Below are 22,144 nucleotides of genomic sequence, written 5' to 3' on the forward strand. Positions count from 1 at the left end.
TTTAATTTCTCACTTTTTCATTGAAAAATTAATTTGAACGTTGAAAAAATTAAAGCACATGACTATCATACATGCTGCAGTTTTTTTTTATGGCACTTGAGCCAAATCATCTTAAAAAATATTTTTCTAAGGTTCTCCTAGGGGTTTACAAACTGAACAGTTATAAGTGGCCAATAATTGCTAATCACTTTTGTAAGAAGCTTTAGGGGTGGCGGTAGACGGTTAATAACCGCTAACCGCCTATCCTTAAATATAAAATGGTAAAGTCCACATACTCCTTTCAAACTACCATTCAATTGACAATGTTTCTCCAAACTATCAAAACATTGTCAATGTCCCTTCAATGCTAACAAAAGATAAAAATACTCTTATAAATTTCTCAATAAGACAAAAAACCCATAAATTTGAGAAGAAAAAAAAATTATTTTCTTTTAAAAACGAAAATTTATTATTATTATTATTTTTATAAAAATTTGTTTTAAATAACGAAATATTTTCTTTTTTAAAACGATTTTTTCTTTTCAAAAGAAAATTTCCAATTTTAATAAAAAAAATAAAAAAATTTTAATTTTTTTTCTTATAAAAGGATTTTTTTTAAAAATAAATAAATAAATAAATTTGGCCACCCCTCAGATTATATATATATAAAATATGGTTGTAAACGAACAAAGCTACCTGTGAGTTCGCTTGGGTTCGGCTCTAAGGGTGTAAACGAGCCGAGCCTAAGTGAGCATCCCTTGTTCGGGCTCAGCTCGTTTAAATTTTACTCGAATTCGAACTTGAGCCAAGCTCAAAGACAAGCCAAAAAAATCGAGTTCGAGCTCATAATAAGTTGAGCCGAGCTGTGAGCTATATATATATATATATTAATTAAAATAATTTATATAGTATATTTGTTATTATTGAGTAATATTGACTATATACTGTTAGTTAGTTAATAAAAAAATATACGAGTCAAGCCTAATAAGTTAGTTGAGCCTTATACGAGTTTGCTTACGAGCCTAATCGAGTCGAGCTGAGCTTGTTTCGTTTAATATTTGAGCCAGGATTTGTATTCACGAAGTGCCTTATTTAATAATCGAGTCGAGCTTATATGAGCCGATCCTGAGTTCGCTCGCGAACACCCCTACTCGACTTGATAAAGCTCGGCTCATGTGCGACTCAGTTATTAAATGAGCAGTTCGTGGACATGAAATTATACTTGATTATTAAACGATACATACCCGTATAAAACTCGGCTCGCTTGTTTAAAGTTTGTTAACATACTCATATAAGGGCTCAGCTCGCTTATTAGCGCGACTCATATATATTTATATATTTACATATTATTTTATATATTATATATATTAATTAATAAAAATAACTTATATAATATATAATTTAATAATAAAAGTTAATTATATAGTCATATCTTAAATTATCTAACCATCAAGTATCTAATGCTAGTTGAATCAACAATTTGAATTGTTAATCATATGATTAAATGGAAACTTATTATACTTAATCATATTATTATAGCTTAAATATAAATTTCTTATAATTTATAAAATTACATTTAATCCGTTAAAACTATAACATATTTTAGTTGCAAAATTGGTCAACTAGAGCTATTTTTTGTATAAATGAGAGAAGATTGCACTTTTTTTTTTAAAAAATTATTATTATTATTATTAGATTGCACTTTGATAACATAGCATCAACTTCTCTACGGCACATGACAGCCCAAAACGCACATAAAAAACAAGAAAGAAAATAATGTTTGACGACTCTTCCCTCTTAAGTCTTTAGAACAAATTCGAATTAACACATAAAACGTACACTGCAAAACGCATGTTGAAACACATAAAATACACGCTCATCTTAATGGTTGCCAGTTGCATTCCACCATTTAATCTGAGCTCATCTCTCTTTTACACATTATCTGGAGACATACGCTTCTTATTAATCACATGCTTTGCTTTACTTTCCCCATAGTAGCTTCGATTCTTCATTTCGTCTTCTTCCTGTCTTCACTCTTCACATTTGACTGTAACCCTAAATCATCCCAAATCAGACATAACGTCTAGAGCTCCTTACACCTAGTGACCACATCTCCATCTAGCTCTGCCTCATGTGGTGGTGGTCATGACAATGCTCATAGAGAGAGGCAGTTACGTGACATGAATAGGTCTTGTTTGGTATAATCTTTCTCCTCTCACATTCACCTTGTTTCCTTGATAGACGTATCATTAATAAAATTTGTTTATTATGTTTCTTTGATTTTTTTTGTTATACTTAAATACAAAATTTAAATAATCCGATGCAAGCCGAGCTCAACATAAATTTCTAATTTTGAGCTCGAGCACGGTACCCACCCTGGCGAGCCAAGCTTGGACATGAAATGGGGCTTGTGTCAAGCTTGAGCTCGACAAAAAATTCAACAAGCCAAGCTTGGACAAGCACTACCCGCTCAAGCTCGGCTCGTTTACACCCCTATTAATATATATATTTTTTAGTTTTAGGTTTTTTTAGAAGTTTTAGTATTTTTTGTTTGGGAAAAGTACACTTTACCTCCCCACAGTTTGGGGCGATTTTCAATTCAACCTCTAATGTTTCAATTTTTACAATGCACCTCCCAAACTTGCAATTTTTTTTTTTTTTTTTTCAATTCGACTAATGTTATCCCATAATTTATATATTGCCCCTAATTTTTTTATATAGAATTTTTTTTTTTTTTAAAAAAAAAAAATTCGGGGTGGCCGTAGCCACCAGTTTGGCCATCTGGCCATTTTTGCACCCTCAATTTTTTTAAAAATAAAAATAAAAAAAATAAAAAATTAGGAGCAATATGAGAATTTTGGGATAACATTTGTCGAATTGAAAAAATTTGCAAGTGTTTTTTTTTTTTTTTTTTGGGGGGGGGGGGAGTGCACTGCAAAAATTGAAACATTGGAGGTCGAATTGAAAATCGCCCCAAACTTTGGAGGGGTAAAGTGTAATTTTCCCTTTTTGTTTTTATTTTACCAACGGTAGTTCTGTTGTTGGAGGAAACATAGACAATTTTTGGTAGTTTGGGGGGACATTGTCACAATTGAAAGTATGCAGAGAACATTGTTAATAAGATGGTAGTTTGAAGGGGTCTTTGGACTTTCCTCTATATAATAATATATATTTATTTATTCATTCGAATATATATATATATATAATATTTTTTGGATTGATTTTAGATTTGTATTTGGATTTGGCTTTCTGAAAGTTGGATAAGAAATGTTGGATTTGTAATGTTTTACGCAAATCACCCTCTACATGTACTGTGCATACTGCTATTTAATTTTCTACTGCAATTTTCTTTCAAGCTTTCATCTTCTTATACTTGTTTGTTATAATACTTCACCTCAACCTAGTTTATCACTTTGCCAACGAAGAAAAAACAGGCTAGACCAAATGAAAGAAGACCTGCCCTAGTGCATGTTGTATATATATTACACACAATTTCGAGCCTTAAGATGCTATTTATCTTCAGCAGATTAGGTAAAAAAGTAATATTAGCTATATTTAGCTATTATTCTTCTTTTTTCAGCTCCAATAGATTAGCTCCAGAAGGGCTAAACTAACTTTTTTGCTACAGTAATAGCAATATTAAGCTATTTAATGTAGCACTATGTTGATGGTTTTTAATCTGTTTTCTCTCTCTTCTCTCTCCCTCTCCCTCTTCCTCTTCCTCTTCCTCACCGAGGCATTCTTGGTTTTCTAGACAAACCCACCCAATAACCAATCCTCTCATATTTCCTTCTAGTATCAAATCATTGTTCCTTACCTACACCTAATGAGACTGACCGAATTCCTCAGGACCAAGCTTTTGATTTTCTCATGTTTGTTGCATTAGCTTTCGATTCCATATGGTTTGCGAGTAAGAGAGCTGTCCATTGTAGAAAAAGCACATAAGCCATGCCCAACATGAGCACCAAAACAAACAAAAGATCTGAAATTCAGCTCCTAGCTTCAAATTAACCACACCTAAAATGATCCGAAATCCAAACAAAAAATTTCCCAACATGAGCACCAGAACCCACCGTCGCAGATGGGGTTTTGATCCACCATAGGCCGACCATATCAAATTCTTCTTTCTTTTAGTATCAAATCCTTCTTCTATGGCAGCGTTGTTTAAGCTCCAAAATTAAGAGTTTTCTTGGGTTGTGGTGGTGTGGAGGGAGCCTGGGAGAGAGAGGAGAGGAGAGGAGAGGGAAGTGATAATTGCAGAGGTTGGCCATGAGGTGTTTGGGTTGAGGCAAAGGGAGAGAGAGAGAGAGAAAAGTGAAAAAATAAAAAGAATACAAAAAGATTAAATAATAATATTTAAATAAAAGTAGAGAATGTGATAAAGAAGTTATTGGAGTTTGCATAGAAAAATGAGTAGGTAAAATAGAGAATAGTGTTTTTTCACTAGGAAAAATACCTAATACTGCTAGAGATGCTCGTAAAGTTAAATCAAGTGTTCTAACAAGCGTGTATGCTTATATATATATATAACAATATTATTAAAAAAAATCAAAATTATTTAAAATAAGCCCAAAAATAAGGAAGAATAAAGGCCTAAAACACTATCAAAAGTCCATACATAAAAAGCGGTTATCAACTGGTTATTGGTTTTAGTAACTGTTAATTGCTGGTTATAAAATAACCGCTAATTGCAAAAACGTAGCTATTGCGGTTATTAAAATCCAACAATAACCACCCTAGGCGGTTGCAGTTAGCGGTTTTAACCAATAACCGCTAACCGCAACTATTTGTACACTCCTAAGTCCCTCCTTTTATCTTTTTTTTTGGTTAAAAAAAAATAAAATGAATTACTCCCTAAGATCTTGTTAATGAAGTTTTATAGTTAATGTTTAGTAACCGAAGTACAATTCATTAATTTTTGTACCGGAGGTGGCGGTTACTGTGGCTTGTAGAATATGGCTTCGCGGAAACTCTGTTGTACATGGAGGGAATTTTTGTCCCCCTGGCACAGGTGGCACTAGATGCAAAGGAAGTTGTGGAAGCTTTTGTCCAGTCTAACCAAGAGCCGAAAGTGGGTAATGTTGGAACTTAGGTACAAGAACGGCAAAGATGGAAATGTCCTCTGGAAGGGGTGGTGAAAATCAATTGGGATGCTGCTTTGGATTGTCCGAACAAAAGAATGGGCGTGGGTGTAGTCGTGCAGGATGAGGTGGGTACTGTAATGGCTTGCATGGCTACCATTGTTCCTTTTATAACAGATCCTGTTGTAGCAGAAGCTGTGTCAACATGGAAGGTTGTAGCCTTTTGTAGCAATTTGGACTTCCAACGAGTGATCTTCGAAGGAGATGCATTAGAAATTGTAAATGCTTTGAGACAAGATAGCCCTTACTGGAGTCGATATGGCCAGATGATTGAGGATACCAAAGTTCATTTACATAGTTTCCCCTTATGGTCTGTTAAGCAAACCAAAAGGGAGGCTAATGAAGCGGCCCATCTTATGGCAAAGACTTCCATTACCCGACTGCTAGATGAGGTTTGGGTAGGAGAAGGTCCTAGTTTTATTCATAGTATTGTACTTGCTGAGCAAGAACTTGTTTCCCCCTCATGGTCTATTAAGCATACCAAAAGAGAGGCTAATGAAGCGGCCCATCTTATGACAAAGACTTCCATTACCTGATTGCTAGACGAGGTTTGGGTGGGGGAATGTCCTAATTTTATTCATGGTATTGTGCTTGCTAAGCAAGAAGTTTCCACTTGATTTATTATTATTTTTTTTTTATAAGTACCACTTGATTTATAAAAGACTACTGTTTCAACTCAAAAAAAAAAAAAAAAAAAAAAAAGAAAAAGAAAAAAGAAAAGAAAGTACAATTTAGCTATAGTTCAAATCATATTACAAATGGTACCTGACTTATGGAAGAAGTTTCTTTACGATAAGAAACTTCTTGCTTAGTTTAAAATTGTACGTTTGGTTCAACAATACTGAAGTTTCTTTTTCAGAATTTTTTTACAAAATTGTGTATTTGACTTGAGAGAATAAAAGAAATAAAGTTCTTAAATTTGTAATAGATAAATCCCTATTTATAGATTTTTTTTTTTAAGGAGTGCATATGAAAAATTACAACTTTTCAATATGTAGTGACAAACGATTAACTATTACGAATTTCGTGCATTACAACTGACATGCACGTCTATTTGACTCTAAGGGTGTTGAAAGAGTCTTAACATACTTTCAGAAAAACTACCGCACTCCGGGCTTGAAAGAGTCCAAAGAAGTAATTGGTTTCCACATTTTTATTTATTTTTTACATTTGATTTAAATTTTATCATAAATAATATCTGGCTTACGGAAAAAGACTAACTTAACATAGTACATTTGTTAAGTTTCGTCACACGTGTCATCGCATAGAAATACCACATGCCCTAAAAATTAAAAATAATTAAAAAACTAAAATCTAAAAAAAAGATTGAAAATTTATTGGGTGGCTCGGCCACCCCATTTTAGCCATGGGGTGGCTTCGGCCACGTCTAGCCAGCCGTAGGGGGTGGCTCCCCACCCTCAAGGCCTTGAGGGTGGTTTGGCCACTTCCAGACCGGCCTTGGGGGTGTCTTAGCCAACCCCATATCGGCCTTCCCACCCCAAATGGCCAAAATGGCCACCCCATAAATTTTTAATTTTTTTATTAGGTTTTAGTTTTTTAATTAATATTATTTTTTTTAAGACATATGTCATTCCATTAGTTTGGGCTAACGAAACTTAATAAAGGTATTAAGTTGATCTTTTCAAATAAGTCAGGTATCATTTATGGTAAGATTTAAACCATAGGTGAAAAAAAACAAAAAATGCAAACTCAAGTACCAATAAAATATTTAACCCAAAAATTTTAATGCGGTTTACCTGTGACACTTTTTCTGTTATTTTTTTTTTTAATAGGATATGAGCAGATCGAAAAATCTATTTTATAAAGATAGAAAATAAAGTTAGTTAATTTTTTTCCCTCCCCTCCAGAGCCCTGTGAAACCCTAAGCCCCCTCCTCCAAAGAGTCGCCGCCGCCTCAAGGGAGGAGGGATGTCCGTTGCCTGCATCCCTCCTCCCCTCAACCTCTCCGCTTTGGGTGCTAGTATTTTACTTGATGTCCCTAGTCTTGGTGCCCCATCGCTTCCCCCTCATCCCACCTTTTGCAAGGGTTCCGTCGATCCGGCTGGGCTTGTTTCTGTCTTTGGTGTTTTTTGTTCTGTTGTGCTTGTATTCTCTCTCAGTAGGTACTGTTTTTGGGGGGTTTTCACTCAAACTCTCCCCCTCCCTGTTTGTTTGTGTGTGCCGCCGATCTTCTCTGCGCCTGCTTTGCCGCTCACCGCTTGCTGTTGGGTCTTTTCACGCGCCCCTCCCGCGCCAAGCTTTTTGTGCCACCTTCCGCGGCGGTTTCCAGCCAGCTCGCGATCGGCCTCCTCCAACTGCCGTGACCTGCTTTGTGTGTTTTTCGCTTTTATTTTCTTGTATTGTTGTTTTTTTCTGTAATTTCTTTTCCTGCATTTGTTTTACTATTCCTTTTATTTTCCTGTATGGTTTTTTCTTTTTGCTTGTAATAAGGCTCTCTCCTCCTACTTTGTTGCGCTCGGCTGCTGTCCGTTATTACTGGTCCAAACCCTTGGGTTGTGGATGTGAACTTTATCCTAGCCTTCGGGTCGAGGAGGATGAGTATCGGCTTGGGGGTTTTGCTCTCAAGGCCGATGAATAAGCGCTACCTATGTATTAGATGGTGTCTGTTTGATGTAGATCTGATTTTTAAACCTGATGATTAGTCATAGGTTAGTGGATGCTGTGTTATGATTGATTTGGTCTGTTGTTGATGACTGTATCTTTAGCTTTGACTATGATTTACTTCAGAGTTTTTTGCTCTGTTTGTAAGAGCTTTAGCGCGCGATTTTTATCAATGAATGAGTATGGTACGTTTCAAAAAAATAAATAAATAAAGTTAGTTAAAAGATGAAATTCGAGAAGTGATTTAATAAAGGCCCAAGTATAATTATTCAAAAAAGTGTTTACCTGTTTTTTAGTTAGTTTCAAGTAAATTAAGTAATCATAAACAATGGGAAATAACTCACAATAAACATAATGTTAACGATAAAAAAGGAAAATAAGGTTAGGAGCCTGTTGTGCATTTTGTCATTTTAACTTTAAGATCTTGATTTTTAATTTTATAGATTTGTGACCTAAGATTGGACTTATTATAAATTCGAGACCTCCATCAATTTGTTTGTTAAATAGATAGCATAAATAAATAGAAAAACCTAAAAAGAAAAAGAAAAAAAAAAAAGAAGCATGCGACTCGCTGCCACCACCATCTTTGAGCATTCACAATAGTTTATGCAAATTTATATGCAAAATAGATACTAAAACCTACTTTATCTAGTTTAGCTAATCAATTTTAAATACTTCTATACAAATTATGTGAACATGAGAAAAATATATTAAAAAAACCCATGTAAAAGGTGGGAAGAATTTTGGGAAAAGAGAGCGGGAGAGAGATATATTAAAAAAGTCATATCCATGTGTGAATAGTATCCGCTACACATGTCCAAAAATGTATTTTATATAAAATTTACATAATCCAATGTGGTGGTGTTTTACAAATATTATTATCTATGCTGGTACAAGTACGGTGTGAATACGCCTTTCGAGATCGGACCTAAAAGAATAAACAAACAAGACGAAGAGAGAGCGCCTGTTTGAACGAGATCTCCCTTCGACGCTCAAGTCAATTCTTCTGAGAAAAGTATGTATATGCTCTCAATATTTCAAACCTAGCGCTTGGCCTAGGTTGATTAGTGGTGTCCTATTGGAACTTGATTTTCTACCTTCATTCAATTTTCAGAGCTTGAGTTGGATTGGAAGTCGTAGTTCTATACTCTGTTTCTTTCCCTGATTATACTGGATAATTATGAGAGGAATCCTTAAAGAACACAGAGTCAACTACCAAAAATCGAGGGACTAGTTCGTTATAAGGATCAGACGTGGACAAGGGGATGCCCGGGTGATTCTTAGCATCGGGCTGAGTTTAGTAACCTCGGGAAATAACAGCCTCGGTCTTTCCTCTTCTTCTTCGTGGGTTGGGCTTCTATGAACCCAGGAAAGGCTACGAAGGTCTTTCCTTCCCGGCCCGTTACTTTATCCCGAGAAGATACGGGGGTTAATTTCCCAACAATTTATTGTAGATAAAATAAGAGAATGCATAAGCCAGTGTGAGTGCTATTAGGAGGTTGTGTGAGCTACCTCTTCTATTAAGAAGTAGCCTTTTGATCTATTATAAAATGGTGGCCGTGAGCTTATCCTTTTGTAAGGAAGTAGGGTTTTTTTTTTTTTTTTTTTTTTTTTTTGGACATGTCCACACAAGAGGGAGGAAAAAAAATTTAAACTAGTAATCTCTGTTTCATAAGGCGTGATCTGTAATCGATTGAGCTACTCCTTAGAGACTTGTAAGAGCATCTCCAGCAGTAAGAGGTATTTTACCTAGTCAAAAAGCACAATTCTCTATTTTAGCTATTCATTTTTTAATACCAACTCCAACAGATTCTTTATTTCATTCTTTATTTTATTAAATATTATTTTTTAATCTTTTGTTTTTTTTTTTTATCAACGACCGCTTTTGCATCATCTTGTAAATTGCAATAAAATTGATTCACCTAAAATTTCTACTACTTGTTCATCACGGTTTTCTTTCTGTTTTAATTTTTAATTTTTAATTTTTTTAAAATGTGTAATTACACGTTCACATATATTTTTATTATCAATTTGACCGAAAGGAGGTTGATAGAAGAATGATCTTCTAAAATTGGGTCTCAAATCTAACAAATAAAAAACTAAAAAAATTTTGAAATCAAATCAACCAAAATCAGAAGAGGTTATGACTTGATTTTCCTTTTTATTTTTTATTTTTTATTTTTTTTAATTGCATTAAAAAAAAAGAAAAAAAGAAAAAAGAAGAAGAGAAAAGCCTGGAAAGATCAGGACGAATCTAGGCGGTTAATTAGAGTGAATGACAACCATCATTGAAACGTGGCACTTGCCCATTAGTCAGCTCTTTGACCAATTTCGTAATTAAGTCGGCAATGTCGATTATAAATATACCACCTCCCTAACCCTTGTTTCTCATCTATCCGATAAGAAATTCGCGAACTTGCCCCCAGCAATTCTTCGAAGCTCTCTCTGAATCTCTCTCTCTTCCCCTCAAGGTATTTTACTATTCTCTTTATATTCTCTAATTCCAGCTTGTGATTAGAGTTATTCAGATTTTTAATTCAGCTTTTGAATAAAAATTATGTTATTCTGATTTACTTATCTTGGAATCTGTCTGTTTAAAATTATCTGATTGTGAAATTTTTTTTTCTTTTTTATTATAGTTTCTTATATAGCGTATACTGTTTTGATTATGCAATGGATTTTAAATGTACTTTCAAGATCTAGATGGGTTTGTCGATTCTTCTGATGGGTAAATAAATTTTACGCAATTGTTATGATCCATCATGACTTTTTTTGATCTCACTTTCATGGTGGTTTTGGATAAGAGCAAATTATCTTCATCTTGTGTAATTTTGACCATGAAATGTTTGAAAACTTTCCTTCGGGGTGGATCTGTAACCCTATTTTTTAAACTTATCAAAAAAAAAAAAAAAAAATTGAAATGGTTGTAAACTTGAGTACAGAAAAGTATAAATTTGTCAAAGACGAGATGCATACTTTTAAATGAATTGTAAAATTGATCGCCGGTCCATGAAATTGTTGCTGAATCCTTGTATGGATTCATTGGATGCTCTCTTTTGAATTCTTTACAAGTTCTTGGTTGTGCTGCCCACAAGGATGCCATTTGTTGGAGACTTTGGGTCGGTTTGAGTTTGTGGTTTTAAAAAGTGTGACTAATAAATAGCGATTTAAAAATCTTTTTAGGAAAGAACTTAAAAAAGTGTGTTTTAGAATGCAGTATGGACAGAAATTTCCTCCAAATCTGGAGGATATTTCCTCTAACCTATTTAAAATAGTGCCAAGTGTTTATAAACATTTAAAATACACATTAAATTCTTGTGGTCATTAATAGCGAGTGATAAGGAATTAATAGAGAAATCATCTCTCAATGTTTGCGTTCATTAAATTTTCTTTGTCTAAGTCGGGTCTAATATTCAGCGAGGACACTATTGTGCAAGTATCTCGATATTGTAATGTAGGCCGGGAATGGTTTTTGAATGACTTTGGCTACTACCTGAGACAGAATCCTTTTTGAATGTGCCTGGCTTTTGCTATCAAGTTGATAGTTATCGGTGGAGTTTTTTCTACTGGCTTCACTTCTTACTTCACATCCTTGCATTTGGATAATGTTGCTTGTGTTGGATCTAGTAAATACGACTTACGAACAGTCATGACCAATGAAGGATATTGGTTTGAGATGGTCTCCTTTGGGGTTGATAGGATGGCTGACTTAATTGTGCTTTTGGAAGATCAATCCGTTCATTGACATGTCGGTTTGTACTAGTTCAAAAACTCAACTATCATAAACCCAACTCGTGTGAGCCTAACACCATGAAAGCGACTACTACTTTTTTTGGGTAGTTGGAATTTCTGATTATCAGTTATGATAAATGGATGATAATTTGATACTTGTATGGTTTTTTGATGTTTAATTGATTTGATGATTATATGTATTTATTTGAGATTAATTATAAATTCTGTACATAGACATAATTTTGACTTTTCTTGAGTCTTACAAGGTGAAAAATTATGCTTTTCTGGGGAATTTTTCATCTAATTTAAACAGATGGGCGTTTTGCTATATTGTTGCAGTTGTAGGATCTGATTAAGAAGATGTGTGTAAATATTTACACTTTGATTTCACTCCTTTGTCTTGTGCCTTATAGCACGAAATAAGGAATTTATCTATCTATAGATTTTTTTTTTTAAAAAAAAGAAGTCCAAAAAACAAAAAGGGAACTTTTTTAGTATGTCATATATTGGTTTTAGTTGTAATTATTCTAATATGCGCCTCTTTCTAATCCAACAGATGCAGATCTTTGTGAAAACTCTCACCGGAAAGACCATAACCCTTGAGGTTGAAAGCTCTGATACTGTCGACAATGTGAAAGCCAAAATTCAGGACAAGGAGGGAATTCCACCAGACCAGCAAAGGCTCATTTTTGCTGGGAAACAACTGGAAGATGGTCGAACTCTTGCCGACTACAATATCCAAAAGGAGTCCACCCTCCACTTGGTGCTTCGTCTTCGTGGTGGGATGCAGATTTTTGTTAAGACCCTGACTGGGAAAACCATCACGTTGGAGGTGGAAAGCTCTGATACGATTGATAACGTTAAAGCAAAGATCCAGGACAAAGAGGGTATCCCACCAGACCAGCAAAGGTTGATCTTTGCAGGCAAGCAGCTTGAAGATGGTCGTACCCTTGCAGACTACAACATCCAAAAAGAGTCAACCCTCCACTTGGTGCTTCGACTTCGTGGTGGAATGCAGATTTTTGTTAAGACACTGACAGGCAAAACAATCACATTGGAGGTCGAAAGCTCGGATACTATTGATAATGTCAAAGCAAAAATTCAAGATAAAGAGGGTATCCCACCAGACCAGCAAAGATTGATCTTTGCAGGTAAGCAGCTAGAGGATGGTCGAACCCTTGCAGACTATAACATCCAAAAGGAATCCACCCTCCATTTGGTGCTTCGTCTCCGTGGTGGAATGCAGATTTTTGTCAAGACCTTGACTGGAAAAACTATAACCTTGGAAGTTGAAAGTTCAGATACCATTGATAATGTCAAGGCAAAGATCCAAGATAAAGAGGGGATCCCACCAGACCAGCAAAGGCTGATATTTGCAGGCAAGCAGTTGGAAGATGGGCGCACTCTGGCTGATTATAATATCCAAAAGGAGTCGACCCTCCACTTGGTGCTTCGGCTTCGCGGTGGTATGCAAATTTTTGTGAAGACCTTGACAGGGAAAACCATCACTCTGGAAGTGGAAAGCTCAGACACAATTGATAATGTGAAGGCAAAGATCCAAGACAAGGAGGGTATTCCTCCAGACCAGCAAAGGCTGATTTTTGCGGGAAAGCAGCTCGAAGATGGGAGGACTCTGGCAGACTACAATATCCAAAAGGAGTCAACTCTGCACTTGGTGCTGCGTCTGCGTGGTGGGATGCAGATTTTCGTGAAGACATTGACTGGTAAAACCATAACTTTGGAGGTGGAAAGCTCAGACACCATTGACAATGTGAAAGCTAAGATTCAGGACAAAGAAGGCATTCCTCCTGACCAGCAGAGGCTGATTTTTGCCGGTAAGCAGTTGGAGGATGGGCGGACTCTTGCGGATTATAATATCCAAAAGGAGTCAACCCTGCATCTTGTCCTTCGCCTCCGTGGTGGTTTCTGAGGCCAGATTGTGTTGTGTTTAGTAGTTCCATGGTCATGGCTTGTTTTTGCTGGACATGGTTTAATGGCTCTGAATATGTTCTAAACTCTATATGTTAAGGTTTGTGAATTGGCCCGGAGAGGTCTTGTTGCAGTTTATTTGAAATGAAGTATGCCCTGCTCTTGAAGTTCCTTTTTTGTTCATCTTGTGGTATTCATGTTCATGTTTGTGCTTGTTGCAATGCGATTCATGTGGTAGGATTTCCATTCTCTTTCAGAATAAATGATATGGCAGGTGTTTTTGTTTAGAAAATGGTAAATTTTGTATGTTTTCAGCCGAAGTAATATTGCTGCTTGAGCTATTGTCGTTATTCATGTCGTAGCTATGCTTTTGTTTTTGATGGTATGTTACTTGATCCATATCTTTTGAATACCCAAACCGCTTCGATACATAGGATTTATTATGCTCCTTGATTTGTCACCAGAAACTTTTAAAACATGACATCCAATTTGTAATAGAATGGATTGGGGAGGAAAGTGGTCAACTGGTCATGGTATATATATAGGGAGTGCACAGGCTACTGAGTTAACCATTGTGGTACAACCAGCTTGGATAATTTGCTTTCCACCCTTTTATGAATAATATCCTCAAAACCAGGGTATTTAGGTTTGAATGCATGGCTTGGTTTTCGTATTTTTACAAAAAATGAATTAAGGGTTTGTAGTTTTGAACTTTTGAATCTCCTTTCTCTCCTCTTGTGTGAACATAAAATAAAAAATAAATAAATATTACTATGACCAAGGGGCATACAAATCAAGCCTTGACCTAAAAGTGTCGGCTACCAAACATAATTAGGTCTTCTACAAAAGGAAGTGAAGGGATTTTCTTGCGTCAATCTGCAAGAAGGCCGTAAGGTACCATTTATTAGAATGGAGTATATATATGGACGTGGTTATGCATTCAACAATCCAACCCACTCAGGTTAAATGGAAACCCATCTTGGATAGCATTTTTAAGGGGAAATTATATTTAACTTCGTCAAATTGACGCCCTTTTACAAAGACACCTTTAACCCACAAGTAATGGTAAAAGTCTTTTTTATGTTTTTATTGTGCCATTCTAAAACTAAGGTGACTTTAAAATTACATTGGATTTGTGATAGAACAAGGGAAAAAATAAATTAATTTGTGCCGTTTACCTTATATGCTTTTTTTTTTCTTTTCTTTTTTTTTTTTTTTTTTTTGTGAAAAGAAAAGTAGGTCATGGCCCTTCTTGTTGAGCACCAAATCATAATTTGCATATATATGTTGACACATGATATTACTTCAAATGCACATTATAGTGTCATGGTATTCTTGTTTGATTGTGATAATGCAGTTGATCGCACTGTTTGACTTTTGCAATTGATGCCTGCAAGGAGTAAAATAGTTGAAAGTTTACAGAAGTTATTGACATGAAAACTATCTGATATTTAAGTTAGTAATTTTTTTTAAAAAAAATAGTTTTAAGGAAGATAGTTAAGAGTGTGTGGAAAGAATAGTTACGTGATCGTACATGAAATGGTAGCATGTCATTTCCTTATCTGGAGCGTCCAATAATTAAGTACAGATGTGGCCAGGCATGTCACTGAATTAAAACTAGATGATAGCTATTTTGTGCGTCTTAGTGTTTTTTAAGCAACTGTTGCACTGGCATATTAGCTTCCGTGATTCAGTCGAGACTTGTGATTTTAACTTGATCATTTGGCCCAAATAAAAGGCTCCGAGCAACAGGAGCCTAGGAGGCTATTAGTTTGAAAGCATATGCTTGATTGTTTGTCATATATCAGAACGCTTGAAGGAGCTTTATATGAAAAAGTTGTTACTAGAAAAGAATATTTAAGGATTGTTAGAATATCTAAAGACAGCTTCTTGCTTTGGACTCGCTTAAATACCATATATGGACTATTAGCATTAATAGAGATTGAAAAAAAAAAAACCTGATTCTTATTAAGGGTTTATTTGGGATTGCGATTTTATAAGAATAATCTGTATTTTTAAAAGATATAGCAAAACGTAAGACATTTGACATGTAATTTAAAAAGTATTTAATTTAAAATAGGAAAAAAAATTTGCGATTTCTATAAGCAGTTTAAGGGTGCTTATTTAAAAAAGCCCGAATTTAAATTAAATCACAATTTCGCATAACAAATATTTGATAAAAAAAATACTTTTAACATCTTTTACCAAACGCCTTTACGATTTTAAAAAGCAACGATTTTAAAAACAAAAATTTTAAAATCGCACTTATTAAAACTGCAATCCCAAACAAACCCTAAGGACATTAATCGACTTGATATATGATTTAGGCCTCATTTTTTATGGCCAAAATAAAAGGAACGAAAACAAAAAATCGATCTGCATGTAGAATTTCACTGATATAGTAATTTTGATTGGACAAAAGAGGAAAAAGAAAAAGAAAAAGAAAAAGAAAATCTATAGATAGCTTCCTTCAATACTTGCTAGAATATTGTGATATCTTTGTCCTAACAAGGCCAAAAAAAAAAAAGTGAAAAAAATCTGTAACGGAATCTTACTCAAGATTCACCCCACGAAGAAGTAAAAAACACACAAAAAGTAGATATAAATAAATAAATAATGGTTTTTTAGCATCTTCTCTCCCAGACAATTACCAATATGCAGCTTCTTCTTCCCCCCTCTATTTTCATTCTCATCATATTGCTTACCACCGTTAGCGGTAAGGTTTCGACGGCTATAGACTGCAGACACGGAAATGGTGCTTCGAAAGTTGCATACACCATTACTGTCAACAAGTCCGGCAAGCCTGGCCCCGGAATATTTAACACCGTACAAGCCGCCATTGATTCCATTCCTCCCAACAATGATCAATGGGTTAAAGTTGTTATTTTTTCGGGCATATACAAGTAAGATTTGCCCTACAATTATCATCAACCTTAGTAAATGATTACTAATTACCATGTTTTTTTTTTTTTTTTTGGATATACGGGGGTGCTTAGGTTTCGTCTCGACTAGATTTTCAGGACACATATATGAGTGTAAAGCACTTCCTCCACACGGGTGTGGTAGGACTTGGGTTTTTGTATTTGCACTAAAAATGGTCAAATCTTAAACGTGATGATTTTGTTGGTAACCCTTTTGAGTTTTGTTTCATTTACGAAACATTGCCATATTTAAGAGCTTTCATTAGTCATATCGATCGGTTCGCTTGATGGACCGACTGTTCTTAAGAAATCTGTCGCTTTTGTTGTTTATTTTCTTGTAATTTCCTTTCTCCTCTCTTCACATAGAATAATAAAAAATAATAATAAAAAAACAACAGAATGAACTGTTTTTTCACTTGAGCTAACCCTTAGGGTTATTACGTACTGTTTAATGATTTATTTATTTTTTTTAATTAGTATTGAAATTTAGTTTTTATTTACGTGCAGAGAGAAGGTAAGCATTCCAGAGGAGAAGCAATGTATATTTCTGGAAGGAGAAGGGCGGCATCTGACGACTATTACATATGATGGTCATGGACAAACAGATGAGAGTGCTACGTTTACGTCGTCCCCAGATAACGTTGTTGTCAAAGGGATTACCTTCGAGGTAATTTGTTTTTTCTTTTTTGTTTTGTTTTCATATATTTTTATTTTTCTTTTTCTTTTTCTTGGCCACACCATGCATGGTAAAAAAAGCACTATATATATATATAAGGCTCCAAAATTACATTATCACTCCTATCTTCGTTCACTGAGCTTGTTTATACGGTGTAAAATCCTCTCGATGAGTCGGCATAGTGTGAAATAGGTGGCAATGTGATTGACATAACTTTTTCTGCTCAAAAGTCTATACAAACAAGTGAACAAGCTTGTTTTTAAGAGTGGCTATTTGTATTCACGCTTCAAGTTTGAGTTGTATCATGGTATAAGTATAAGACTATATAAATAAATCAACTATAATTGATTTATTTAATTAAACGATTCAAAATTTTTAACTCTAACCTACTAATTTCGTATTGTATTCATGTTGAGTTTACAAATCGTGTCAAAATTATCTACCCTAGCTAGCTTGTTGAGCCTTTCAAACTAGGTGGGTCTGTCGTCTTCCTCCTTTTTTCCCATGCCTTTGTCTATAAAAATATTTATTATTTACTACATTTATATAGTAAGTGTGTATAGATATCTTGATAATAATTTATGTTCTTTTTAAATTTAAAATAAATTACATATACTGAAAGCCTTCAAAATCTACTATCCATAATCAATTGGCCATGCATATTATTTTTGTAACTCCTCTAATCACTATAATAATGATCACAATAAATTATAACGTTTATATTTGGCAATTAATTTTGTTGATTTCGATTCTTCAATTCCGGACACTTGGCTTCCCCTCCCCCCCCATCCGGTAAAGAAAAGCATCCTTAATTAGATTCTAACATCTCATTCCCTGCTAAAATCTATCCCTTCCTTGCCCAAATTTGAATTCCTAAAAACTATGAGATTGTCATATTTTAAAATAAAATTTTCATTTTTATTTGAATAACATACACGTTATAAATCTAGCTCACTTATATTATCCGTTGACCTCTAATGCAGCAGAAACTCATGCATGAATGAAATTAGGGGTGAAAATTCGTGTTCACGTGTTGAGTTCGGGTCGTGTTGAAGTATGTGTACAAAACTATATATATAGGCCAGTTCTAACCCGACTCATTTAATTAAACGGGTCAAACCCCTCAGCCTAACTTTTTAATTTTATATTAGGTTCTCATGCCAAAAATTACCTGTTATTATGTTGTATATTGAGTTTGAGTTATTTTAAAGCATATGTATAATAAGGCTATATAGGTCAATCTTAATTAAACCCGACCCATTTAATTAAAAGGGTTAGATTCTTCAACCCCAACCCTCTAATTTCGTGTTGGGTTCATGTCGGGGTTGTGGGTCATATCAAAAATTACTGGCCCTAGATGAAACAACACAGTTATCAACTTGAAAAAAAACTTGAATATTTTGTTGGTATGCAGAACTCCTATAACCTGGAAGCAGCTCCGAATTTGTACAAAGGAGAAATGGCAGCAGGGGATGTAAAACGGGCATTGGCGGCCAGAATTTATGGTGATAAATCCTCCTTTAATGAATGTGGTTTCATGGGATTTCAAGATACACTGTGGGATGTTAGCGGTCGCCATTACTTCAAAAATTGCTACATTGAAGGGGGCGTAGATTTTATTTGGGGCAACGGTCAATCCATTTATGAGGTAATTAGTGACCAATTATTTATTAAACTTCTTAATACTAAATATATTACGTTCACTTTTTATTAGCAAGAGATGCACAAACTCTTGGAAAATATTAATATCAAAGAAACGATAACGCTAATATATATATATAGGCGTGAAGTAGGAGAGAAGGGGTTTCATAATTGGGGTTTTGAATAAGACGACCTTTTTATTTTTCATTTTTTTCTTTTTTCTTTTTCATATTGAAAAGTAATAAGAATGAGAAGTGTTAAGCTTTTTATTTTATCATCCTGGCGTCGAGCTATTTTTCCGTAGGATCTCCCCTACAGTATCGTCACCATAGTAGAGTTTAACCACCAAGTTCGGGATGGATTGGTGTGGTTCCTTTACGCCTAGGACACTAGAATATCAAACCATGAACGAAGAAAGGCATGAGAGAAAAGCATATTGGCTAGTGATTGTGAGGCCCAATTCTTAACTGGAGGAGATACCAAATGCCTCTGCCCTTCCATCCCTTGGAAGGGCAGGGGCCTTCCAAGGGATGGAAATCCTAAACTTACTCATTTGGCACTATGATTTTGCTTAATAAAAGTGTAATTTTAAACCAAATCATAGAAAATATATTATTTGGGAGTGCGTTTTAAAAGATGGTGATTTGAAAAGTGTAGAAAAATTTGTATTTTCAAATAGTGGGTAAAAGAGAGTTTTTAAGAAGACATAATTTTAAATGGGGAAATGGTAGGTGCTCTCTTGGTGTTCTCCTCGTGTCCTCATAATTTTAGGTGAATATTATTTTCTAAAAAAAAAAGAAAAAGAAAGTGGCACTTATTTTTCACTTGATTTTTAAAAATTAATATCTACATAAAACTAGAAGGACACGAGGATAATACTAGGAGAGAACCTAACATTTCCCTTTTTAAAATTAAATATTTTGAAATTGCAAACCCTAATGGATGCTTAGATTGGACCAGAAAACAGCTAGCCCCTCTACTTGAAGTTAGAATATGTAAGCTAAAATTGTGTTCACCAATTGCTCTCCACTTTGAATGCAGGATTGTATGATAAATGTAACAATAGGGACATTTCTCCCTCAAGGCTATATGGGTTACATAACAGCACAGGGTAGAGAATCCTCAGATGAACCTACTGGCTTTATGTTTAGAAGGGGTAGGGTTTTTGGAAGTGGTCAAACTCTCTTAGGGAGAGCCTATGGCCCTTACTCTAGAGTCATATTTCAACACACAATTTTGGATGGAGTTGTAGCACCTCAAGGTTGGTTTGCGTGGAACTACCAAGGGAAAGAGTAAGTTTTTACTACTCTAAACAACAATTTTCTCTCTCTTTTTATTTTTATTTAATTTTTTATATAATCAACATGAGTAATATTATATACTATAATACGCCTATCAAAATACGGACTTTGGAGGCGGCCATGACCCCTTTCATATTGTTAACTTTTCATAATCATCAAGTATATATAGATAGATTTTTTGGACTAAAAATTAAATTTGGTCCCCTCCCCTATTATTAACTTTTCATAATCTTTAGGTATATATAGACTCATAGTTACATTTTTTTTTTTTTTTTTGGGGGGGGGGCTGAAAAAAATTTGGCCCCTATTAGCTTGAACCTAATGGCCTGATTATAAAAATCGAAAGGAAAAGTATACAATATACATAACCCTCTTTAACTACGCTGCAATTTGCAATGTCCCCTCTTCCAATGTACCATTTCCTGAAAAGGAAATTTTTGACAAAAATACCTTAGATGAAAAGAAATGGAAAGATAACATTTTTACCGAATTTTGTTTGTCTTTTTTCTTTTTCTTTTTCTTTTTTTATTTTTTTATTTTTTTATTTTTATGTATGGATGGAGTACATTACATGCATGGTTGTTAGTGGAGGCTATGTGTAGTTTCCCTAAAATCTAAACTCCATATAAAAACCCACATTAAAATCCAATATTAGATCCTTTAGCAATGCAGCAACGTTTGAAAATTTCATACTAGTACACTAAGAAATTCGATTATCTTTTATGTTTTTGTACATCAAAAGATAAAGTTTTACAACATTTAGTAAATATTTAATTATAAATAATTTTCAGGATATAAAAGAACACCGGGTTCTATTTTGACTGGCGATTGAGTACAAAATTAAAATGTATTATGAAACAATTATTTTGTGTCTTTTTATTTTATTTATATTTTACTAACTCTGAATTGATACTAGTTTTATTATTTATATTTTGCATTTATATTTTGGCCATTCTTGATAAGAATTTTTGATTCCGTCTCTCCTCCCATCCCACTGAGTTGATGTAACAGTGTCCATCAACCCTTAGATCAAGCTGATGGGCACTGCCACAATGAGATGATGGTATAATATATAGTAGTTCTCAATTTACCCGAATAGTAATTTATCACATTTTCTACCAATATTATGAGGATAAGTAGTTAGCCAATAGCCATTAGTTGTTTGAACCAAAATTGTTAGTTGCATTTTTTTTTTCCTTATTTGTTGGTGACTTAAAATGGTCTTCGTTGTGAAAAACAAATTCAGGGATCAATTTACTTATGCTGAGGTTGATTGTGGAGGACCTGGATCCAACACTACCGAGCGAGTTAAATGGATGAAGAAGCTTCGTCCTGAAGAGCTAAATCAATTTTCAACATCATCATTCATCAACCAAGATAGGTGGCTTAACAGACTACCATTATGGTAGTTAGTTGATTTAGCTCTCTCTCTGTTTTTTGTTTTTATCGTTTTTGTTGTACGAAATAAAATTTGTTTTTTCATCTTTGAGTTTGAGATCCTTAACCTGAATCGAACGTAATATTACCAACTTAAATTGAGGAATTCTGACAGTAGATGATGTTAGAAATTGTTCATCAAGTATAAGAACGAATGGGTTGAGGCTTTATGGTCGAGTTATGGAGGGGGCGCTCTATAAGCTACATTAAAATGTCTTGGCACTAGAAATAATATTTGAATTCTATTTGAATTCAAATGTTTACAGATGAGGAGTTTGGGAAACACATGAGAGAAATGACCGGACTTACTGCTGGAAGAATAAAACTGGGACTAGACTGATCTGAAGAAGCAAGATGCAGGGACCGTGGAAGTTTGTAGAGGCCGTTTTCATTCAAGTCGTGAAGAAGAATTCTCGCCAACCCCTGTTCCTCCATAAAAAAAATATCAAGGATGAAATTCAATGTAAGTATGAGTATCAAGTGTGAATTTGTGAACAGAGAGAAGATTTTTGTGATGAATGGTGTGTGTAGAATATTATGTAATTTAAAGGAGATTGAGGGTGTAGCAAGGTGGGTGTTTCCAATGTGTTCAATAGACAAGCCATTACCATTGCCCATGTGTGTTTGCTCAGGACCGTGTATGTCTCAGCATTGATGTTCAGATTCGCAAGATCCAAAGTAAGATGATGCGTGGCTCCATAATCAAGATACCATGTTGAATCAGATGGAGCTGATGAAGAAGCAAAATAAGCTTGATAATTTGCT

At 34.6% G+C, this 22,144-nt stretch overlaps 2 protein-coding genes across 2 annotated transcripts; both read left to right on the plus strand.

Moving 5' to 3' along the window:
- Positions 1–10,122: 10,122 nt before the first annotated feature.
- On the plus strand, positions 10,123–13,580 carry LOC132171597 (polyubiquitin). Its single transcript, XM_059582962.2, has 2 exons — positions 10,123–10,213; positions 12,031–13,580. The coding sequence occupies exon 2, from the start codon at positions 12,031–12,033 to the stop codon at positions 13,402–13,404; it is 1,374 nt and encodes a 457-aa protein (XP_059438945.1). The 5' UTR covers positions 10,123–10,213; the 3' UTR covers positions 13,405–13,580.
- Positions 13,581–16,058: 2,478 nt separating this feature from the next.
- Positions 16,059–19,937, plus strand: LOC132169033 (putative pectinesterase 66). The gene is made up of 4 exons (XM_059580123.2): positions 16,059–16,306; positions 16,832–16,991; positions 18,415–18,648; positions 19,683–19,937. The coding sequence occupies exons 1-4, from the start codon at positions 16,059–16,061 to the stop codon at positions 19,935–19,937; spliced, it is 897 nt and encodes a 298-aa protein (XP_059436106.2).
- The last annotated feature ends 2,207 nt before the right edge of the window (positions 19,938–22,144 follow it).

The sequence above is a fragment of the Corylus avellana genome, chromosome 1 (genome assembly GCF_965113065.1).
Source record: "Corylus avellana chromosome 1, dhCorAvel1.hap1.2, whole genome shotgun sequence".
NCBI lineage: Eukaryota > Viridiplantae > Streptophyta > Magnoliopsida > Fagales > Betulaceae > Corylus > Corylus avellana.

Excerpts from the sequence above, each read along its gene's own strand:
- LOC132169033 (XM_059580123.2), top strand. The coding sequence starts at position 16,059 with ATGCAGCTTCTTCTTCCCCCCTCTATTTTCATTCTCATCATATTGCTT. Across the intron at positions 16,307-16,831 it reads ATTTTTTCGGGCATATACAA|AGAGAAGGTAAGCATTCCAG; the intron begins GTAAGATTTGCC and ends ATTTACGTGCAG. Across the intron at positions 16,992-18,414 it reads TCAAAGGGATTACCTTCGAG|AACTCCTATAACCTGGAAGC; the intron begins GTAATTTGTTTT and ends GTTGGTATGCAG.
- LOC132171597 (XM_059582962.2), top strand. The coding sequence starts at position 12,031 with ATGCAGATCTTTGTGAAAACTCTCACCGGAAAGACCATAACCCTTGAG.